General features: G+C 32.2%; 1 protein-coding gene across 1 annotated transcript; it reads left to right on the top strand.

The window, feature by feature from the left end:
* Positions 1-484: 484 nt before the first annotated feature.
* Positions 485-6,414, top strand: LOC104090136 (cytokinin dehydrogenase 7). Its single transcript, XM_009595192.3, has 5 exons — positions 485-634; positions 2,189-2,914; positions 3,046-3,315; positions 4,214-4,476; positions 5,959-6,414. The coding sequence occupies exons 1-5, from the start codon at positions 539-541 to the stop codon at positions 6,272-6,274; spliced, it is 1,671 nt and encodes a 556-aa protein (XP_009593487.1). The 5' UTR covers positions 485-538; the 3' UTR covers positions 6,275-6,414.
* Positions 6,415-14,806: the final 8,392 nt, after the last annotated feature.

Genomic DNA, 14,806 nt, shown 5'->3' on the forward strand with positions numbered 1-14,806 from the left:
TATTTTTCTAAAAAATATTTTCTATTCTCTAAACAAACACTAGAAAATATTTTTCGAAAAAAATTCTTCACTCACCAATCAAACATGAAAAAATAAGGAAAACATTTTCTAAGAAAATATTTTCCTACGCACCAAACACACCCTCGATGTAATTACGTTGCAGATGCAGATTAGTATTTTTCAATGGCACTACATGCACTTTTAGATTTCATTACATCTTGGTAACATTCATCTCAATGATGAAATAAATCTAGTCATACTTTGCGCTCAAAATGTTTGTAGTCAATGCACTCAATGTTTATAATCAACCGAGAAAATGAACTCCAGTTGTTAATGAAAGTTTTTCACGCAATCGTAAAAAAGGTTTGACAAGTAATTAGATTATTTATTCTTAGAAAAGTACTACCGCTCGTGGCTTTCGTAGGTATACAAACTCGTTCATATATAAAGGGATCATTTCTCACTTTTCTCTGCACCACAATCTTCAAGTTCTAGCTTCAAAATTGACATCAACTACGTAGGTTTCTTCGTTTTGGAAATGGGAAATCAAGTTTTCCTATTTGCTTGCACAATGGCTCTTCTAGCTTCTTATTCCTCATTGGTTTCAGCTGAAGTTGTTAACCATTCTTTTCATGTACGTATAATATACGTAGTTTTTTTCTTGATTTCTCATGAAAATAACATTGTCTTTCTTTCATATAAATGCACGAACCTATTAAGATTTTTCATTTGTACCCTGTTTAATTCTTTCATTAAAGGCAAACCTTTTTTTTAATCCAGTATTATCTATGTTTTTATTGTTTCTTTCGATGTTCAGATGATAAAGGATAAGTTACAAAATAGGATTTGGTCAAATTTGATTTCCACCATTTATGTATTATCTCTACTAATCTGAGTTGATCAAATATGATTGAGTTAATAGTTCCGTGTTGAATATAAGTTGCAAGTACCTTAGACGTTTTAATATGATAAAAATAAGTATCCCATTGACATACTTTAAAATAATAAATTCATAAGATATTAAAAATAACTAATAATGCAGTAACAGTTTAGTTATAATTTTTACCATGTTATAAATTAATACTTATTATAGAAATTTATTTGTAATTAATTTATAGGTGACATGTATGTTTACTGTATGAAATTTAATAATGTGCTATAATGGTCGTTGTTTTTAATTGATAGCCATTAATACATTATTTCCATTAATAAATTTTATGTACTGATGGTGCAAAAGATATCTACCAAATGAAGTCACGTTATTCTGTTATTAATACACTTGCTTAGAGCAACAAAAGAAACCAAAAAAAGGGAGAGGTTAATTTTTTTGGCAAATGGAAGAGGTTGAATAAACGTGCCTAAGATTTTGACTAGGGCAAGAGTCAACGGCACTCTTGTTATTAAAAACAAATGAGAATTATCTTCAGCTAACTTTCTTGTTTCATAAATAAAATTATAAATGCAATTTTCTTTCCTTCAATTGTAAATAATAACAAAAATTGAATCACTCGATTTACGAAAGTGGACAAGAACACTTTTCTTTTCAGAGATTCATGAAAAAAAAATCAATTGTTTGAAAAACATTTGATACCTAAAAAAATATAGGAAAACACAAAATTTGAAAGCAGTAATAAAAATGGATGGTAAAGCTTTATAGTAGTAGTAGGTAAAGATGGAGATGAGAGCATTCAAATTTTCCAAATCAACATTTGTTTAAAACAAGTTATAAATATTTAGGATATAAATTATCTTATTGTGAGTAAAAAGATTAAAATTAAATATTTTAAGTAAAAAAGTATGATATTACATAAATTGAGACTTAGAAAATACAAATACAAATAAATAAATAAATAAATAATATTTGTGGAAGTGGCAGACAGAGGAGGAAGCCGATAGGATCACAGCGTCAACTGGATATTGAAAGGCTTTCTTGACGTCAAATTTCATCCCCCCCCCGGACCCTCTTTCTCTACATATATTTTTTAGTATTTCATTCATTTTCCATTCTTAAAATCCCCCATCCCGCCGCTATTTAAAGCCTCCTTAAACCTCCTCCTCTTCCCCCACCACCATAACCAAGAATTCTATTATTTGCACAAAAATAGTCTCACAACACAATTCTTACTTTTGAAAAAAAAGCACATTTTTTTGTATCAAATATATAAGAAAAGCAGAAATTTTTTTTCAGATACCCAATTCAGCAAAAAAGATGTTAGCGTGTTTAGTTGAAAGATTTGTGGCTGAGAATGACGCTGATTCAATACCTGAACCTGAAAAAATCGACGACGGCGTTTTGAAAGACTTGGACATTGAAGGAAGCATTGATTATGGACTCACGGTTACCGGTTTAGCCGGTAAAGATTTTGGCGGCATGTATGCAGTGAAGCCGTTAGCCGTTATACGTCCGGCCGGTGCCGATGACGTCGCGCGGGTGATTAGGCAAGCGTTACACTCACCATCATTAACGGTAGCGGCGAGGGGTAACGGTCATTCCATTAACGGCCAAGCTATGGCCCACCATGGACTCGTTATCAATATGAAATCAATGGGCGATAATAACAGAATCGACGTCAGCGTCTCCGCCATGTACGCCGACGTAGGTGGCGGAGCATTATGGGCTGATGTCTTGAAACGCTGCGTTTTGGGATATGGCTTGGCTCCTACCTCGTGGACGGATTATCTTGATTTAACGGTCGGAGGTACTTTGTCTAACGCCGGCGTCAGTGGCCAAGCTTTCCGTTATGGACCCCAAACGTCAACCGTAACGGAATTGGAAGTGGTTACCGGAAACGGAGAGAGAACCGTCTGCTCAAACTCTCAAAATTCTGAACTCTTCTTCTCTGTTCTTGGCGGACTTGGTCAGTTTGGTATCATCACTAGAGCTCGGATTTTGCTTCAACCCGCCCCGGATATGGTTTGTACTTTTAATTTTATTTACTTAAAGAACACAATTTTTCTGAACAATTCCTATATAAAATCAATTTTTAACACGTTCACGAAATGTGGTTATTAATTATGGGTTTGTTTTTGTTTTTCGTGAATTAGGTAAGGTGGATAAGAGTGGTATACAGTGAATTCGACGAGTTTACTCGTGATGCTGAGTTACTGGTAATGAGTCCGGAATCGTTCGATTATGTGGAAGGATTTGTGTTTGTGAATAGTGATGACCCGGTAAATGGGTGGCCGTCGGTGCCATTGGATTCAAATCATTCATTTGACCCGACCCATTTACCAACAAACACTGGCCCGGTTCTCTATTGCCTTGAAGTGGCCCTGCATTATCACAACCATGACCATCCCTCCACTGTAAATATGGTAATTCTGTCAATTTCAAAACCTTTTCTTTTTACCCTTTCTTTTAGAAGTAGGAATGTTTTTATTATGGCTACCTTATTTAAAGTTTTTAACTTCATATAAGTATACGTAGTTTTTTTTTTTGGGTAATAAAATCACAATTATTAACCAAGGAGTTTTTGACATAGTTTTGACCTAGTTGGCTGCTAAGGGAGGGGCCCCTAATAGATGTTGACCATGAATCAGGGATTGGGTCCCAAAAAGAGGGGAACATAAGATTAAGCTAACACAGTGAAAAGGTCAAAAAGGATGATTCGTTTCCACAATTACATTCCCTAGAATAAATTCCTCTTTATTTAAATGTATGTAAAGTAAAAATTCGAGAAAAGAGGAAAATTTCTTTAAAAATTACACGTGTGCAAAAAAGCGGCGTCGAGGGAGTTGGGGTGCCAGTTGGTAGTATATGAGACGACGACGTTTGAAAAGTGACCATACACTGTGTCAAATTTTACGTTAATAGTTTGTAATCTTCCCTTGGATTTTCTGACACAAGAGAACCAACCAGCTTGTTTGAAAGTGCCCACAGAATCTAGATTTTATTACGAGATTGACACCGTACTTTCCACTATCTCCCGTCCTTGTCGTTGATGACAAAAGTCCTAAAGCCTGAGGCTAAAACAGTAAATCCGATTAGCTGTCCGTCCTTTTGCTGATCACACCCAGATTTTCATGACGTTCTGCGGTCCCCTACTCCCAATTCTTTCTCTTTTAACAATTTGCCAAATAACGCCATCATTTTGCAGAATCTCCCAATACGATGTCAACGTAACGACAAGAATACCCTTGTTTAAAATTTAGTCCTATATTTTACTTGCAATGTGTTGTTATGTAATATCATTCCTTTTTTTATTCATGGTAGATGGTGGAGAAATTGTTTGGACGATCGAGATTTATCGAACACTTGAGGTTTGAGATTGACTTGAATTATATGAATTTCTTGTTACGAGTAAAACGCGTAGAACAAATGGCTAGGGATAATGGTATATGGGATGCACCTCATCCATGGCTTAACATGTTCGTTTCCAAGAGAGACATTGCCGCGTTCAATCGAATTGTGTTCCAAAACATCTTAAAAGATGGTATCAATGGTCCTATGTTGACATATCCTCTCATCCGAAGCAAGTAAGTAGTACATTTGTTTTCCTACATTTCTTATGCTTTTAATCATGTTTGTGAATCGAAAACTGAATGGTTTTTTTTTACAAGAAGTTAACTTTTGATTGACCCAAAAATTGGATTTCTTATTATTAGTGGGAAAGGATCTATCAACCATTATCAATCACCCATCACTCTTTCACTAAGACCACAAATGGCACTAAGAAAACCTAACTTATGGTTTTGAAAAAAAAAAATTGTTCACCGGGGACAAGCTTAATTGGCTCTGTTGGTGCCACGTGGAAGCACCAGGAGCTCAGATGGTGACGTGTATTGGGACCACAGAATTAGACATCACGCGTGGCAAACCCATTGGGCATGGGTCCCATTTGGTGACGTGTCTTCTTTTATTAATTATAGGAAACGGACTACCTGATTCCAATCCAAAATCCGTTGGTTAAGATTTCTGAAGAAGTTAGGTCATTACTCTTTTCTTCTCCTAGAGTGGGTCCCATTTTTAAAAAAAATTCACACTCAGCCCCTATAGTTGCAACCGTTGTACATCCTGCTGTGTGGCTTGTACTTGATCAGTGCGTCTGCATCGACTCTAATGCTTTGGTGGCACAAGATATCATTCCTGCTCTTCTGAGTTCTAACTAACGTAATACTCCGGAGAGTACTTTGGGACAAAGATACGGTGGGCCCAACTAGTTGTTACTTTTGTTACAAATATAGTACTCCTATATTAACTTAGATTAATATTTTACTGCTAATATTTTTAACTTTTTTACCCTGGAAATATATGCCTCAATATGATAAATGTGCTTACGGGTCATATTTGTCATTTCAAATTAGTGTTAAGCTGTAAAAAATTGGATAAGTCCAGGTTTTTGGGAGGATATTAGGTCTTTTAGTAGAAAAGGAGATATGGAGTACAGCAGCTTTCAGGGTCAGTTTTTAGCCAATATAAGTGACGACAAGGATATTAATTCGCCAACCCGATTAATAGCGACACCATCGCTTGTCTTCTTTCCTCTCCTCAACTACTATTTCAGTTGGGCCAAACTATCCTTGTTGTTTCTTGTGTCATTTAATTTGAATTTTTGTTTGGCTTTTATTTATCGACATACGTAGATTAACATGAGGTGTAAAATTTGATGCCCAATAATTAATTTATTGTAGCTTTTCTATATATAGTCTTGGGACAGTGTGACCTATAGGTCATGGGTCGAGTCATAGAATCAATCACTGACCTTTGTATTGGGACAGTGTGACCTACACCTCCTTAGAGTACAATTCTTCCTCGAATCTTTCATGAACGCGGAATACTTAGTGTACCAGGCTATCTTTTTTAGTCCGTTGTAAACCTAATTGAATGCATAAGTAAACTAAGTAATTCAAATCAAACTGATACACTAAACTTTCCCATTAGGAAATTTTATTATTTATATAATGCAATTTGTTTTTTGTGGCTATACTCGCTTCTTATAACTTTCTTTTGTGAATTAGGTGGGATAATCGATCATCAGTGGTGTTACCCCAAGGTGAAATATTTTACTTAGTGGCTCTGCTTCGGTTTAGCCATGCACATCCAAAAGAGTCTGAAATAAACGAGATGGTAGCACAGAACCAAGAGATCTTGCAAACTTGCATAAACAATGGGTTTGATTTCAAGTTGTACCTTCCGCATTACAAGTCAACAGAGGAATGGAAGAAGCACTTTGGGGATCAATGGGGAAGATTTGTAGAGAGAAAGAGCCAGTTTGATCCAAAGGCTATCCTTGCACCTGGCCAAAAAATATTTACTAGAAACCATCTACTCTAATAAATATCTACGTATTACTTTGTGGTAGGTCAATTGTTTTTTTTCTCCATTTAGAGTCTTTTCCCTTTTCATTGGATATCGCAATTGTTACGAAACAGCTCTAAAAGAATGTAAATGAAAAAGTTGAAGGATGTTCCTCATCTTTGTCTTCGTTTTTTTTTTCCAACATAACACTGTTAACATATGAAATACTAAAGCTTAGCGGGGCTACTGATTTAAGAAATTATTACTTAGAATTCAAACTTGTGTCATGATCAGGGCATAGCTAGGTTAGTGGAATGGATTCATTTCAACCTTCTTTGTCAGAAAATTATATTAAGTTTAAGATTATTTTTTATGTATAAATAGTAGATGTTGAATTTTCATGACATATTCATGTATTTACTTTTTAATATTTTAAATTTTTCTTGATTATAATTCTGATTCCGCCACTGATCGTGATATATCGAAATATGGTTTTCGTGATAATTGGCTAGTTCTTGTGACAAAGTCTGTCACGGTTCTTGCTGACATTTTATCAGGAGACCATAGCTGACATTTCCCCATATGGTCTCCTTGTTCTCACGTTCCTTTCTCCAATAACATTACTAAAAAAACGTACGTGTTAATGCCTTTTAAGCACAATAAGGAAATTACTAAGTTCTTTTGCTGACATTTATAACAAATCAAAATTGGTTTTAACTACAAATTCGTAGCAAGATTGTTGTTTTACCAGTGATGGACTTGCTTTGTCCAATTTGAATTCTATCCATTAAGAATAAGAATACCACGTCCCTTTCTGTTGTCATACAACTCTGGAGATTTTTGAATGGGTCTTATCAGGGGAAAAAAGACATAGCTGACATTTTATTTTTTCCTGGTTTAGCTCTCCAAATTGATTTCCTGTTCATCTTTGTGACAAATAAGTCGTAGAATTTACTAATTTGAGTAAGTAAGTAGTATTCCATTTGTTTCAATTTACCTGAATGTTTTTGGAGTACAAGGGTCAAATTGACTAGGTTCGTGACATAGTATTTTTATTTTTTTTAAATAAAATTTAGTATATTTTAAAAACTACATAAAAACCATTATAAATCACAATAGTTAACAATTCAAGATATTTAAAAAGTATTTGAAAAAAATATGATTAAAAAAAACCTTATTCGACCCCCCAAATATATATTGGTTCACATGAATTGAAACATAGGGATTAAATAATCACTAAAGTGAATTTCCTTAATATTCAACTGAATGATTTAAACTTTCAACTTAATCTTTTTCAAAGAGTAAATATATTGTTAAACTAAATATCTTTATCAACTAATTCAACTTTTAATTTTTGTTTAACTTTCGTTTAGCCATTCCAATAATATATACTCATTAGTGCTAATATCTTTGCTGTCCAATTCAACTTTTAAGTTTTTTAGTCCATTAAGAAAAAAATTACACTTTCAAAAAGATTTAAAAAGAAGTTTCAAACGAAACTGTAGAAAGATATACTATTATTTAAAATTACTTAGCTGTAAAATAAGTAGGCTACTAAGAAAAACTTGTACAGATATATTCCAAATTGTTTTACAGGATCAGTCAGAGATTACCAAACATCAGTCAGCACATATTCCAAAGGTCTACACTTATCCAAAAAGGAGAAAAGAAATGAAAAGAAAGCTCACAGTTTCTCAATTTCAACTTTGAAAATATGGATGGATATAATGTTCGAGTCTATGGAACCAGCTGCTGCTTAAGCTTTTGGTATCAGATTCTCTTTTCATTTCATGCAAAAAACAACAAATATTTTTAGCTTTTTTAGACGATTTCCTTTCACTCCTTTTTCTTCCCTTTCTCTTCTTTTCTTCTCTTTTCCTTTTCTCTTTACTTTCCTTTTCCTTCCTCGGGCTCTGCTTCAACTATGTTCCATCTCCATGCACGTGTATAAACTCCAAAATCTACTTGGTTTATTCACAAAATTATCCTCCTTAGTCCTTTCCCTATTTTTCTTTTCCACTTTCTCATAAAAAGATGGGAAACAATATTAGAACAAGGAGGGTTGTTGGATCCAAATCAGGGGCGTAACTAAAGCCAGATTGAAGATTTAAATTTAAGGATTTCAGCTTTTAAGATTTTAATATTAAATTTATTGTACTATTAAAATTACAGGTTCAAATCTAATATTTGTTGAGATTTTATTAAAATTTTACTTATAAATTCATACTTTGTATCAAAAGTTATGTGTTTAGTTAAATTTGTGGCTGAAAGACTATATCCGCTCTGCGTGGAATTGGGGGTGCAAGGGTGTTCTTCAAAACTCCTTCTCCGGAAATTGCAGTACATATATAGTTAATATTATTTTTTATGTATATATAATAGATGTTGACAGAGGCAGAGTCCTGATTTGAACCATATGGGTTCAGAATTGTAATCATTTTAAGTTATTGAGTTTTTAAATTAATTATTTATATATATCTAATAAATTTTTTTAAATAAATATAATATTTAAACAAAAATTATTGGGTTCGAATGAACTCGCATTCCACGCTCGGCTCTACCCCTAGATGTTAAATTTTCTAGGCTTTTTATATGTTCATTTCCTTATATTTTGAATTCCTTTAATAAAAATTGTGGCTCCTCTGCTTATCCAAATAAAGCAAATAAGATCATGATAAATTTCTTGTAAAATGAGACGGTCCAATCAAAAAACCCTTCCTGTTTTAGTTCCATGCATAAAGTATCTGATACGTTCTCCGGTTACTGTGTCATGCATCGACGTTCTTTTTTGTTACCATATAAAGCTTTCAAAAAGTAAAGTCTGTACTTTATTTTCACCTACAAGACTTGTTGGTTAGAGAGCCAAATACACGTTAATACCATTTTGTTTGTCTGGTTAAGTACATGTTACACCACAAGATTTAGAACATTCTAATTCAAAACAAATACTCTCTCAGTTTCGGTTTTGCGTGAACCTATTTTTTTTTGATTCGTTTAAAAAAAGATTTTTTTTAAATTTAAAAATAATTTAGTTTAAACTTACTATTTTATCCTTAATTAAAAGTTTTTATAACTATACAAATTTTTTGGATACTTTTTAATTTGTTTAGGACCACAAATTCTAAAAAAAAATTTCCTTTTTTTTTAAACTACGTTTCCAGTCAAACAACTTCACATAAATTAGAACGGAGAGAGTAAGAGTCACGTACTAGCTCTTTTTTGTGTGGATAGAATGCCATTTAAAAGGTGCAACCATTATATCCGTGAATTAAAGAAAAAATCTTATAAAACAAAATTTTAAATTCCAATTAAAGTGAAGATATAAATGACAATAAAGGGGTCAATTAAAACTTTCAAGTGTCAACAAATTATAGTGATTCTTTATTAAAGTTTTAAAGAAAATTAGGTTATAAAGAGAATACTCACAATTATAGTATGAGAAACTATATATCCATATGGTTAGCTAAATTTGATGGTTTCCAGCTTTGGAATTTGTATCAGTCTCGAGAGATTCTTGTGTTTATCTTTTCTTTGCTTTATCTATCCTTAAAAGAATCACTTTCTTTTCTATATAACAACTCATACTAATATATTTTTACTTTTATTATATTAGGTTGTTGGGGGTGCCCCTTTTTTTTATCTTTTTGTGGGAAATAGGGAGATGCTTTGACTGAAACAACGTATGAGTGCAATATCCCCAAGACCCCAACCTCAAACAGAAAGCTAAGTTCCTCTTTCTATTGGGGGACGTGGAGGATGGGAAGATTTTGAGTTTCTTCATTTTCAAAGTGAATATATTTGGGGAAAGTAAAAGGAGTGAAAAGGAAAACTCTACACTAACTTTTTGATGATATTATTCCCTCTTTATTTTTTGTGACTATTGTTCAAGATTCTCCAATAATGAAAACAATATCGTTATCCTTAGCAAGAAATGATGTATAGTCATGAGTCATATCATGAAAATGCCCACATATTTAACAATGATGCTAAGTTATAAATTTTACAATGGATTTTATGATATATTCTTTCATACATAATTTTTTATTACAAAAATGTTGTGATCTTTAGCCAAACGAGCAATAATAGTTCCACTTGGTTATGTGATTTGGAAGGCGAAAAATCAAAATATGGGAAAGCGACTATAATACAACTACTTATCACTATTTTTTTTCAATTAAATGTATTTTGACCTATCTAAATATAAATTGTGACAGTTTGGAATAAACTCCACGTGATACACTAGAAACGTATCTATCCTCTTTTTGGACCAATCACTTTTTTGCTATTCAAATGAGTGATGAAAAGTTATATTGGGCATAGGTATGTGACTTCTAAGCTAATCATTCACAGAGAAATTAAAGAAAATCCAATTATAGTGAAACATGCAAAACTCATGAATATCAGCTGGCTTCTTTTCCTCCAATAAACAAATAAGAGCACAGGGACCATTGTTGTAGTATGCACACTTTCCCTATACACATTATATATTGAATTAATTATAGAAATACAAGTGCCACAAAATTTAGTAAATTAGGTACTTTCACATTTAAATATTTGTATTTGATTTAATGTCATATCTATTCATACCTTGTAATGATTGGAAATGATATATCCTCTATATCTTTCTTTTGAACCCCAACCCCCCCCCCCCCCCAAAAAAAAAAAGCAAAATATTACAAAATTAGAAATCTAGTGAACAGAAAACATTTATATTAAATCTCTGTCTGTCTTTGTTGATTGGAAATAATTGAAAATGAGCTTGTGGTGCAGTTGTACATAATAACAAAGAAAATTTTCTAAGCTAGTGGATTCTAAAGCTAGCTGTGGGCATGATTTGTCAATGACTTAATGATATTCTTGATTTTCAGGCTAGAAATGGAGTATTATTGAATTATATAGTTGGGAGATGATAAAAGGTTCATATGCTATGGTCCACAAAAGTCCCCACAAAGTTTTCCTTTACAACTGTATTGAATGAGTGCTACTCAAAATCCTTTTCACTTTAGCTGGAGCTAGCCAAAAATCTGTTAGTTTAACTTACTATATATTTATATCTTCAATTTATTTTTCTTTATTTTATTTGAAAATCTTCCCTTTTAAATTCTGAAGGAAAGGCAAAAAGAAAAGGTATATAAAAGTGAAGGGTTCAAAATTACGTGTTTGCAAGCGCTTGGAAGGTGTAACAGATGGGTTGCAAGGCTTTGCAAAAAGGTGTGCTAATACCGTAAGAGACAGGTTACTTACTGTCCAAATTTATGTGATGCGTTTTTTTTTTAATATATTGAAAAAAGAATGACATCTTTTTTATATTAAAAACTCATTTAACTTTATGACTTGCTACTTTATGCTAGAATTTCAAATTTTCTTTTTTAAAGCTGTAACTAATCAAACAAAATCATATAAATAGGAGATTATTAAAAACATTATTTAATTATATTATATTCAAAGACGACAATTAAACATACAACTAGAAAGCAGAAGTTTCTTCTTCTTACTTTTTGGGCTGTTTAACGGCGTGTAATAAGAGAGCGAGAGGATGGTAGAGCTAGGTGAGAATCGAGTATTATAGCCTAACTAATTGATCCGCGCCGCGCGATTGTAAAAGACCTTATTGATTTATGAAGTAATTTTTTTAATGCTTTAATATTAAAGATATTTAATTATTTTATAATCCAAATAGATTAGATTTTACTATGTATTTAATTTTATCTTTCTTTAACTTTTCATCATTTGTGTACTTTTTGTGAGAATGATTTTATATAATACTCCCTCCGTTTCAAATTAGATAAGTTAATTTCTTTTTTAGTTTGTCCCAAAATAAATGACACATTTCTAAATTTGAAAACAATTCAACTTTAAACTCTTCATTTTACCCTTAATGAGAAGCTTTTATAACTACAAAAATGTCATGACCCCACAATATTTTTACCCCTTAAACTTTTAAGAGTACAAGTTTTAAAAGTCTTTATATATATATATATATATATATATATATATATATATATATATATATATATATATATATATATATATATATATATATAACTACAAAAATGTCATGACCCCACAATATTTTTACCCCTTAAACTTTTAAGAGTACAAGTTTTAAAAGTCTTTATATATATATATATATATATATATATATATATATATATATATATATATATATATATATATATATATGCATATAAATTTTAAACATAGCTTTTTCTTTGTTCATTTAATATATCAAAAAACTATCTAACTTTTCTTCATCAGCCTTCAAAAGTTATATTTTAATGCTTTCACTCTAAAGCTATTCCTTTCCTTTCTCAAAATCATCAAGGCTATGCTAAAATTTCATAAAATCTAAAAAGAATTGCTCATTTCCTAAAAAGCTTATCCAATAAATTTAACACAACACATCATCAAAAAGGGGAAAGAATTCACAAGAGGACGAAATTTTCAAGCTTCAGTTTCATTAACATACTACTTTGGACAATTGAAAATTTATCATATACTAATTCCTTTCATTGAAATAGAAAATAACTGATATCAGAAACTCTAGTACCGAGACAAACCTGCTTTCTCAATTCAACAAATTTCATACCGGTTAGAGAACAAAATAGGAAGAAGTGAACAACAAAAGTAGAATTTATCAGAATCCGCTAAAAACGTATCAATACATCACCTTAAAAACAAAATAAATAAAATTACAATCACATAAAACCTATTACGCACCTATTTTTAATTTGCTTTTAGAATCACAACCCTGTATCAAAAGTAACAATGTTCGAAAAGAAGTTGAACACAGAAGGAAAGAGTCCAAAGCTGATATGCAAGCATATTTCTTTGAGTTTATAATTCAACTAATTTCTGAGTGTATGTTTGATGGTCATAGCTAATGAATTTAAATAGGCGTATATGGTAAAAACAAAGGCTATCGTAAAGTTACACTTTAAACAATATTTGGAAGTTACAGACATAATTAACAGAGGATTTATAGGGGGAGAGGAAAAGTTTGAAAGAGAACATAAATAGAGATCAAAACATCCAATAAAGAGACGGTTATAGAGACTTTTTGAGCTAATAAAAATAAGATAATGCAAAAATGAGGTGAAAAAAGCGCTCACAAAGGAGAAAAAAGATAAGTGACTTTCTTAGCAAAAGTTTCTTTTAATAAACATATCAATTATTTTATTTTACCAAAACAATGTAAGAACCAACTACAACTTAACATAATGAAGATATTGTCACACCCCTTTTTTCACCTTAACAACCTTCTTTGAGAATATAAAAAGTGATTTATAAAGTTTAAAAGGGTTTTCAAATTGAAAGTGACAAAAAATCATGTTTCAAAAGTTTACAGAATCGTCACTTAACATATGGTTTTGGTGTGCCAAGTCACCATTTAAAAATAATTTTCTTTGAAAACACATTTGACTCAAACTGACTACACCAGAGATTCTGAGAAAGGGAGTTCATTTGACACGGGGAAAGGTGTTAGGTATTCCCCGAGTTCCGTACTAATACGGTTGCATACTTGATACGGTTGTCTTTTAAGAATATTCTAATTGAGGTAAAACACACAAAAGAAAATAAACACAAAAAGTTTCAAGGTTGTCCCCTACCTAAAAGGAAAATAAAAATAAAAATAAAAATAAAGATAAAATAAAAATACTACGCCTATTCAGTGTTGTCCCGTCTATGATCTTTGTTTACATACAGTTCAGGGTATTCTCCGGATAAAATAATAAACTAAAGGGGACAACCTCTAGCCTCAAAACTAAAATAAGAAAACGACCTAACATTTGTCTACCTTAATGTGGTCGGCCTAAACATGATACTAGCGAATAATAATAAAAATGAGAAAAAGTAAATAAAAGAAAACTAAAAGAAAACTCAATATGGGGTCATGTTCTTTTAAATTATCATTTTCATGTATTTAGACCAAACCCAATCCTAAAGCATGCAGATAGTTTGATCACTAATGGGCTTCGACCTTTCCCTACCCCGCGGCCCAATATCATTGAAACCAAGTGCATGACAAACATCCATACACAAAGATAATAGCAAACGACCAAAGCACATAGAAGAAAAGAAAAATGTAATAACATGATGATGTTGGGCATATTTCGATATGTGTTGATGTTACTTTACCCATGTTTTAACCGTTTTTTGATGCTATTTGATCTTTAAAATGCCCAACATGGTTTAATTATTAGTTTTATGACTAATTGAGTTGTGTGTGATGAATTAGGGTGTTTGGAGTACAAAAATATGAAAAAAAGGTGCTCTAGGTAGAGGAAGAGGGGTTGGATTTCGTGCACCCTTAGCAGTGAAGTCGGCCCATAGCATTCGCCATAGCATCCGCACCTGGGCAAAGCTGAGAAGGAGGAACAAAGGATGGATGCGACGCATCCACCCTATAATGCGAAGCTGAGAAGAGGAGGACGAGGTGGATGCGACGCATCCACCCCAGCATCAATCCCTGTAGCCAAGTCGGAGTAGGAATAGGAGAACTTTGGCCCACGACTTTTGTACGCAATATATAAGCCAAAAACGTCTCTTTTAGGGCATCTAACAGAT

The sequence above is a fragment of the Nicotiana tomentosiformis genome, chromosome 8 (assembly GCF_000390325.3).
Source record: "Nicotiana tomentosiformis chromosome 8, ASM39032v3, whole genome shotgun sequence".
In the NCBI taxonomy this organism is placed as follows: domain Eukaryota; kingdom Viridiplantae; phylum Streptophyta; class Magnoliopsida; order Solanales; family Solanaceae; genus Nicotiana; species Nicotiana tomentosiformis.